Source organism: Cynoglossus semilaevis, chromosome 5 (assembly GCF_000523025.1).
Source record: "Cynoglossus semilaevis isolate Cse_v1.0 chromosome 5, Cse_v1.0, whole genome shotgun sequence".
NCBI classification, from domain to species: domain Eukaryota; kingdom Metazoa; phylum Chordata; class Actinopteri; order Pleuronectiformes; family Cynoglossidae; genus Cynoglossus; species Cynoglossus semilaevis.
Genome location: NC_024311.1, coordinates 11,269,763 through 11,278,585, shown reverse-complemented (window position 1 = coordinate 11,278,585; position 8,823 = coordinate 11,269,763). Strand labels below are relative to the sequence as shown.

The window sequence follows — 8,823 nt, the reverse complement described above, 5'->3', positions numbered from 1 at the left end:
TCAGGTGTTCAAGCCAGATGAGAAAAATGGGATGGAAATACAGAATCAAGTTGACGCCCTGCTGGACAGACAGAAGCGGGACAGCCAGCCAATTGTGCCAAAGACGCCCTCCTCTCGGTAGCTATGAGTCCTCGTGTTATGGTTCAAAATAAAGAACAAGTTACCACCTTAGTGACTTTTCCCAATGCTCTCAAAGACAGAGGGCTGACCCAGAGTTTGGAGACATGATCAGCTCGGAGGAGGCGTGTAAATGTGACAACGTGGACGAGGATTGTTGTTTCAGTGTCTTCGTTTCCTACATCGAGATCTACAACAACTACATCTACGATCTCTTGGAAGATGCTCCCTACGACCCAATCAGACCAAGGTAAGCGAGTGGATTTTCTCCCACGATAAGTAGTTGGTCAATAAGATAAATAATAATTTTTCCCTTCCTCATTTGTCAGTGAACTTGTTAGTCGTAGAATTCTCTGTTTCCCTGTGGTCAGTGAGGCTGGTCTGGCCTCTGACCTGGAGTTCAGTGTGTGTAAATTACGTTTTTATTTTTTTCATTTGTATTGTTAAGCGTTTGATAAATGTGCAGAGTGAACAGTGATGACAATAATGCTGTTGTCACCTGGTTGATTTGTTGTATAAAAGTGCATTTTTACAAAGTAAATCCTTCTCTGCTAGGTGGCTCAGCGGAGGTACACCTGTACAGAACAATCAGTTCACGTATGTGACCAGTACAAGAACATGATTTTTAGTACTTTGTTAATTCATAGATGCAACGTCACGTCTTGTGGGTCAACAGTGTTTCCATCCCATTAATCCAGAGCATTAAAAACGGCCTGCGTTAACGCCCCTGTGTTCTGCTGTCGGCTGTTGTCTTCAGTCCTATTTGGCTTTTAGTTTGGAGGCTGAAACATCTGTGACTGGCTGAAGCTTCTCTGTGTCTGTGACTGTCATTGTCTGTTCTTGTCTCTGTCTGTGTCCCGCCATGTGTTTGACTGCGTCTCCTAGTCGACACTAACAACAAGCAGTTGTCGTTGTAACTTAACATTGCATTTCAGTGTTGGTGTATGAACATAGTTTTTAAATTCATTCTTTTTTTCCAGACCACCTCAGTCCAAAATTCTCCGCGAGGATCAGAACCACAACATGTATGTGGCTGGCTGCACCGAAGTGGAGGTGAAGTCCACAGAAGAGGCTTTTGAAGTCTTTTGGAAGGGTGAGTTGAAAATGGTTTCTCTCTGATCTGTCTGTTTTCTTTCTTTCCTTTTTTCTTTCATTCATTCGTTGGTTTTGGTCTTTTTTGGTTACAGACAAATGGCTCTTTGTTCAGTGATGATTTTTCAATGATTTTTTATTTATTTATTTATTTTTATCTGAGTACCTCTTTTCGTGGATTTCTGACTCAATTTTTCTAGGGCAAAAGAAAAGGAGAATAGCTAACACTCAACTCAACCGTGAATCCAGTCGCTCACACAGTGTGTTCGTCATCAAGTTGGCTCAGGCCCCACTGGACGCTGACGGGGACCACATCCTACAGGTGGAGCAACCAATTGTTTCATTTCAACTTTATGCTTTTTTTGGGGCAGGGAGGGGTTTGTGTATAGACTACTTTTTCTACATTTTTTGCTACATATTAAGAACTGCATGTTGTTAAAATGCAGGACAAAAGTCAGGTGAATGTCAGTCAGCTGTGTCTGGTGGACCTGGCCGGCAGTGAACGCACCAGCAGAACCAAAGCTGAAGGAAGTCGCCTCCGTGAAGCAGGTCAGTTTTTTCTCTTTTCGTGGGATCAATGGTTTTCAGACACACAAACATTAGTGTTTGGTGGGGTCACAGATAGTGTGGGTGTGTTGCCTTGACATGCAATTCACTTGAACGTCTGTACAAACACAGTTTGAAAAGCAGAACTCTCTTCTGTCACACCAATGACCTGCACTTTTAGGAATATTTGATTACATTTACACAGATGTGTCAAAAAAAAAAACATCCAAAGACTGGATTAGAACCAAACTGTGGTACAGTAGGTTCAACCTTTGCGTACAGTGTTGACACAGTTGTAACCTGTTGCATTTGTCATTTCTGTCTTATTAACAGGTAATATAAACCAGTCCTTAATGACACTACGTACATGTATGGAAGTCCTGCGTGAAAACCAAATGTATGGAACTAACAAGGTATACATTTAAGTTTCATGTATATTTCATAGTTTCGATATCAAATTCAAAATGTTTTTATATGTTTTCAGTCTTATTTCCATGTTTTGCCCTTTTTTCCTCCAGATGGTTCCGTACAGAGACTCTAAAATCACTCACCTTTTTAAAAACTACTTTGATGGTGAGGGGAAAGTCCGAATGATAGTCTGTGTCAATCCAAAGGCAGATGATTATGAAGAAACTATGGTGAGACATGGACAGATCTTTGTCTGCATGTTATTTTGTTAAAAAAAAAAGCTTTTATACTTAATGTAAGAGGAAACGTTTCTATTTTTTTTCTCTCTATAAAACCTTAAACTAAAATGTAGCGTCCTGGTGATGAATTAACTTCCTTGTTCTGTTTTGGTTTGTTCCAAAAAAAACCACATTTTCACTTTTTTTTTTAAAAAAAAGAAAAGAAGAAGAATAACAATGTTTAAATTCTTTCTTGTGCCGCAGCTGGTGATGCGTTTCGCAGAGATGACCCAGGAGGTGGAGGTGGCACGGCCCGTGGACCGGCCAATCTGCTTCCTCGCCGCAGGTCGTCGGCACAGAAACCAAGCCTTCAAAGATGAGCTGTCACGAAGACTGGAGGAGCGCGGCGGTCCTATCTCTGGTACTGTACGCTTTAGTCAGAACTGCAAGGTCACTGTGATGCTGCATAGTCTCTTCTAAGGCTTGTTTTTTTTTTCCACACAATAGACGATCCAGTTCTGCTGAATCAGCTCGTGGAAAGTCTTCCACAGCTGCCTCCGTGTGAGCTGGTGGATCCATCTGATGATCAGACGCTGTCTCGGCTGATTGAAGTGCTGGAAAAGAGGCACTGTGCACGTCAGTTGATAACAGAGCAGTTCAACAAGACTGGTATGAACTTTTTTTTTTCTTCACCACCGAAATCTTTTGTTCCTCAATAGTCAGTGAATTATCCAAGAATATATTTAATACAATGATAATTAAGACTTTTCAATAATGTAACAATATCTTGAACTTCTTATTTTCTCTAGCTAATAAACTGAAGTCTATGCTGCAGCAGTTTGACGGTCAGCTCGGTGCCAGGGAGACTTTCCTGCACGATCAGCAAAGCAAACTGAGTGAGAAAGAAAAAGTCATCATTGGCCAGAAGACGGAAATTGAACGACTGGAGAAAAAGTCCAAGATGCTGGAGTACAAGGTGCAGAGAGAGAGAAGACAGTTCTGTTCTACAGGAAATGCACCACTGTGTCTGCTTTTCTCACCTCACCGACTCGTTTCCATCTCCTTCAGATCGACGTCTTGCAGAAGACCACGGACATGTATGAGCACGACAAACGCTCACTCCAGCAGGAGCTGGAGACCCGAGAGCAGCGGCTGCAGCGTGAGCTTTCTGAGAGGAGGCGCATGGAGCAGCGCATGCAGTGCATGGTGACGGACGCCAAACTCAAGTGGGAGAAAGAATGTGTAAGTAGTAACTGATGATGAGATACTACAAGTATTCCAAAAGTTTAGTTGAGTACAGAGCACGATGTTACGATTGTTTAAAGTCAACTTTCTGTTGTCCTGAAGTCTATAAGTACTGTGTTTAAAGTGCTGTAAGGTTTGAGTTTTGTCCTACAGGATCACAAATAAATAAACCAACGTTCTCCTGGTGTTTCAGGAAAGGCAAGTGAACGCCAAGCAGCTGGAGATGCAGAACAAGTTGTGGGTGAAGGATGAAAAGTTAAAGCAGCTCAAGGCCATCGTAATAGAAAGCAGCAGTAGCAGCGGTGCTGCTGGTGGTGGTGGGGGCGGGGGAGGTGTGCCTCAACGTTCAGAGGCCCCAGAAAGACCCCCAAGGGAGAGAGACCGCAGCATGGCCCAGAAGAGAACTCCATCCCCGCTCTCTGTGAGTTACCGACCCTCTCATTCGTACTGTTCCTGGTTTCTCTCTGTGAAATCTTTTTTTGCATGTCACCAATAACTGCGATCGTCATGTGATTCCTTTAACGCTGTGTACAGCTGTGCTCTGATGTCACACTTTACTCTGTGTTAATGCGGAGTCACTGCTAACAGTCACACTGCTTGGCCCCATTTACTCATCACTTTCAGGACTGGACTGTGTCCCACCAAAATCCAGCCAGTGTTAGGGCAGGTCAGGATCCCAACTCTTCCTCCTCAGTGTACCGCTCAGTGGCCTCCTCTATATCACAGTGGGAGCAGAGGTTTCCCGTAGACACAGACAGCCAGGGCAAATACCCCAGCACTCCACAGTACGGGAGCAAAACTCCTGGCCCGTACCACGGCACCAGCAGCGTGGGTCGCAGGAGGGCCAAGCTCTGGGCCCCAGACACTGAGGCTCCGACTCTGGTCAATGGGCTGGACCTAGAGGCAGGCACCAGGGTTAGTGTGTTAGACTGGTTCGTCAGCAGTGTTAGACTCTGTTGTGTTGTATTTTTGTTTGTTTGAATAGAAGTGCATTCAGTAGAAACCCTGCATCTGAACAGTTAGTTAGTTCAATCTATTTGAAGGCTTAACTAACTTAACTAGTTTAGTTCAATCTAGTTGAAGGCTTAACTAACTTAACTAGTTTGACTTGTTCACTCTTACATTTGCTTGCATTTTACAAGGAGTGGTTCACATGCAGTATCTTTCAAACCTCCATCTTACCTTTAATTTACATAACACTTACCAAATACCAAGCAATACCAATACAACAGCTGGGGGGGGGGGGGGGGGGTGGGGTGGGGGGGCAGACCTTATCAAAAAAGAACAAAAATGTTTTGGTCTAAAACGTCCTCCTAATCAAATTTTATACTTTTAAAATATCTAATCTTACATCATTCATCCGAACACCGACCTCTGGTGGTGGCCGTCAGGTTCAACACCATTGTATGTTATGTTTAGGTTTGACTCTACAGGTTTTATTTATTCATTTATTTAGTCAGAGATGCTCCATGTGAACAGCTCCCACCCATGTTCATGTTCATGTTCATGTTCATGTTCATCGCGCTTCTACCTGTTTGTTGCTGTGCTTTTCTCTCTGCAGTTTTATCACACATCACATTAGAACACATTCAGATAAAAAGACAACACCCGACACCTCAGAGTATTTATGTCTAATGTCAACTTCATGGTGTTTTCTTTTCTATTTAAGTTGAATTGGATTAGATCTTTTTTTTAATCCTACAAAAATCCTACATTCTACAATTTATTATTTTATATTATTAGTATTTTAGAAATGTTAGATCATCTTTAAACATTAGCCATCATAGGAAATAATGGTATAGTTTATAAGCAGAATGTTTTTAAAAGTTTGGTACATATATATTTACTGACTACTCTGTCATTTGTTCAATGCTTCACTGTTGTCTTTGGTCACATGACTAATGGGCTGTTTGCATGCTAGAACTTATTCACCACTGATACTTTCATTGCACCAAGAGTTTTAGCTGAAAATAATGTATTGCTGGGAAATTGTCAATTTGAATGTTTTTGTGTTTTCATTGGAGTGTTCTGTTAAAGAGCTTCAGTCAAAAAGATTTAAGACAGATGTCGTCATTTTTAGCCAAAATAAACATGTTAAGACAGACTCCAACAAGTTTGAAAATTGGAGCAAATTTCAAACATAAACCAAACCCAAAAACAAATCTTGGAAACTGAAAAAAACATTTGAAATAAAAAAAAAAAAAAGATTTCAGTCCATAGTTGGGTCGAAGAAGCAGGTTGTGACTTTATGACCTTTTCATTTTTCTCCATAAATTCCATCACCCCGACACACCAGCAGTACATGTTTTCAGCTCAGTCTGTTGTGTTCTGATGATCAGCCTTTCCAATCAAACCCACTGTCATTGAATGTGAGTAACTTTCTGATTTGTCTTCCTCACCCTGGGGTCACCAGACTGCTCTTCCAGTTCATCCCATGCACAGGCGTTCACACTCTGCGGGTGGGGAGAAGTGGGTAGACCACAAACCAACCTCTAATTTGGAGTTAGACACTGTCATGCAGCCAATCATACCCAATGCAGTCAAGGTGTCGACCCCTAACGAGAAAGCTCTGTCCAAGTGCAACATGTATGTGCTTAGACACCAGGAGCTAGCCTCTGACGGGGAGATCGAGACCAAACTGTTCAAGGTAAAATGGAATAATCACAGCATTAATATTGATCATAATAATAATAATAATTTAGCACTTTTTTTCCACCACTCTGTCTTTCATTTCTTAACTTGACTCTCATCTGATTGTAACCAAACGTGGAGCCCTTTTAAAACAATAAGAGATGAGAGCGTTTTGATCTTGAACATTTTTCCTGTATTTTCCCCGTCTTCTGACACGTCCACAGGGAAATGTCTTCAAGACCAGGGCTGGAGGACAGGCCGTGCACTTTACTGACGTTGAAACACTGAGACAGGAGTGTCCAACGGCATCGAGGTACAGTATCAGCTGGGTGTCACAGAGTGTGTCTGTGTCTTCATAGTTGTTGTTTTTTTTACCTTTGTTTTCTTCATTATTGAAGTTGTGTATCTGTGTCTGTAACGTCACTTTAAGATGAACACTCTGAGATCAAGTTGTGTAGAAGTTGAAGTCTGCTGAAGAATCCTCCATGCTAAGGTCACTTTCTTTTTGTTTCAGTCGTAAACGGCGTTCAGGGTCTGCAGAAAGACCAGTCCAGACGGACGACATCGAAAACAGAGTAAGATTTTAATTGGACGGAAAAAACTCCAGTCTGTCTGTTTTTATAATATACAGTAATGTGGGATCTGTGTCAGTCTGGGAACAGTGTTTGTTGTTCAATCATTGATCAGTTCCTCTGTTAATCTATTTCATTTTTATTCTGTTTTTTTTCTCCTCATCAGCCCCCACTAATGAGCACCAGTTACAGCAACCAAAAGTAAGCATTAAAAAAAAAAACACACATGTTGATGATGTAGGTCTTACACGAACGATGGATGAAGTCCTGGAGTGAGACTCAGATTAGCTGAGCTGGTTGGATAGAAGTGTCAGGACCTCAGTCTGCCATTGGTCAATGAGTCAGTCTCTGCCTTTTTAGGCATTTCCGTTGCCAACGTTTCCCTCCTTTATGTCCCAAAGAGATCAATGAAGTTGAATTTAATCTACTTTGATCCCATTTCTGTAAAGATAACAAATAAGAAACTCCTAAAAGTGTCGTTCAGTTGTTTCCTCAGACTTAACTACAAAACCTTGTTTTGCAACCTTCATTTCTCATACACAGTCTGTACTGCAGTATTTATAATATTCCGACCAATTACTTTTTCACCTTGTCCTATTTTTAAAAAATCTTTCCTTTCTCTCCCAGGCGCAGAAAGCCGTGATTTCCTGGACAAACGAAGGATCTTTTTTCCTCTTTTTAAAAGTTTGTATTTACTGCTCGAACCTCCGACTGAATCTATGCAGCTTTTTCCTCTGTATATTTATCATTTTTGAGAGTGAGCAGTTTAGTATTCTGTCCTCAGTTTGTGATACTCGACCTTTAAATGCTGGATGTAATGCAGTTTTTTTTTAAAGATATGGATGATGTGAAAATATTGTGATACTTTTAAATATTGATCATTTAACGTGGTCAGCTTCAGTGACCTCAGCCCAAAGATGAGAATTTTTTTTTTAAATTACTTTGCTTTATTTAGTGGGTGTAACAGAACATAAGAACTGGTTACGACCGGTAGTGAATATAACACTTTAGATGAAGCTCTAAATAAAAAGTAAAAAAGTAGGGTTTTTTTTTTTTTTGTAAATTTGTGACCTTAGTCTTTTGTTATTGCCACATTTTTTTGTTTTTTTCTTTTATTTGTGTTCGTTATATTTGCCACATTTGTATGTACTACTCTTTTTTTTTTTTTGGTGGCAGTAAATAAATCCCAACCATTTATCTGAAGTCATGAGGACGTTAATGTACAGTGTAATTTAAAGATCAGGAGTGGTTTAAAAAAAAAGGTGCTGACAATAAAAACAATCCAATCATAACATGGTCTATAATCCGAGCTCTGTCGGTGAGTCTGGCAGATTCACACATATTTCTTTAGTTTAAGGAAAAAAGATATGCGGGTTGTGTGTGTGTGTGTGTGTGTGTGTGTGTGTGTTGTCCTTTGATTGAGGCTTGAATTGATCCTAAAACGCTATTGTGTAAAAGCTCCATTGAACAGAGATGATTTTTTTTTCAACTGTAATTTGCGAGGAACACTAATATTTCTTATGCAGTTTATGTTAAAAACAGTAGAGGGAGCCAAATACCTCTCATTTTACAGGAACGGTTTGATATTGTCTATATACAGTATGTATATAAGCGCACATATATAGACTAATTGATGCACATGTGTATGCGTGTGTACATATACTGTATATGTAGCAGAAAGTCCTGGGTTCGTTTCCCAGAGGGACCGCATGCATAGCGCCTGATGGAGGCAGCCTGTCAACGCATGCGTAGCGCCTGATGGAGGCAGCCTGTCAACCGCTAATCTGCTGTTAACACAATGATTTCACAAATTGTCAAACGATGGGATCAAAGTTAATTTTTTTACTGTATTTTTACATTTATATTTATTTACTGACACTATTTTAAATTATTATTCTGTGATACTTTAGACTGACCAAAGTCTTGGATCTGTCGATCTGGTCTGTTTGAGTGGAAACACAGGATGTCTCTGGTTTGTCGTTGAAGCCACGGCT

At 40.7% G+C, this 8,823-nt stretch overlaps 1 protein-coding gene across 6 annotated transcripts in view; it reads left to right on the top strand.

The window, feature by feature from the left end:
- LOC103379070 (kinesin-like protein KIF23) overlaps positions 1–8,121 on the top strand; it is a 10,208-nt gene extending 2,087 nt beyond the window's left edge. Inside the window, exons 6-24 of one of the 6 annotated variants that reach the window (XM_025055820.1) lie at positions 5–117; positions 197–367; positions 673–714; positions 1,098–1,210; positions 1,410–1,531; positions 1,656–1,758; positions 2,089–2,168; positions 2,274–2,393; positions 2,646–2,802; positions 2,889–3,050; positions 3,191–3,357; positions 3,450–3,623; positions 3,820–4,047; positions 4,251–4,541; positions 6,040–6,273; positions 6,482–6,570; positions 6,772–6,832; positions 6,996–7,030; positions 7,457–8,121. In XM_025055820.1, the coding sequence (XP_024911588.1) occupies positions 5–117; positions 197–367; positions 673–714; positions 1,098–1,210; positions 1,410–1,531; positions 1,656–1,758; positions 2,089–2,168; positions 2,274–2,393; positions 2,646–2,802; positions 2,889–3,050; positions 3,191–3,357; positions 3,450–3,623; positions 3,820–4,047; positions 4,251–4,541; positions 6,040–6,273; positions 6,482–6,570; positions 6,772–6,832; positions 6,996–7,030; positions 7,457–7,472 (2,478 nt within the window). In that variant the 3' untranslated portion in view covers positions 7,473–8,121. Of the gene's footprint in view, positions 1–4; positions 118–196; positions 368–672; positions 715–1,097; positions 1,211–1,409; positions 1,532–1,655; positions 1,759–2,088; positions 2,169–2,273; positions 2,394–2,645; positions 2,803–2,888; positions 3,051–3,190; positions 3,358–3,449; positions 3,624–3,819; positions 4,048–4,250; positions 4,653–4,688; positions 4,859–6,039; positions 6,274–6,481; positions 6,571–6,771; positions 6,833–6,995; positions 7,031–7,456 lie in introns of those variants that run through there. The other 5 variants (XM_008310491.3, XM_025055821.1, XM_008310492.3 and 2 more) reach the window with 5 other exon arrangements.
- The last annotated feature ends 702 nt before the right edge of the window (positions 8,122–8,823 follow it).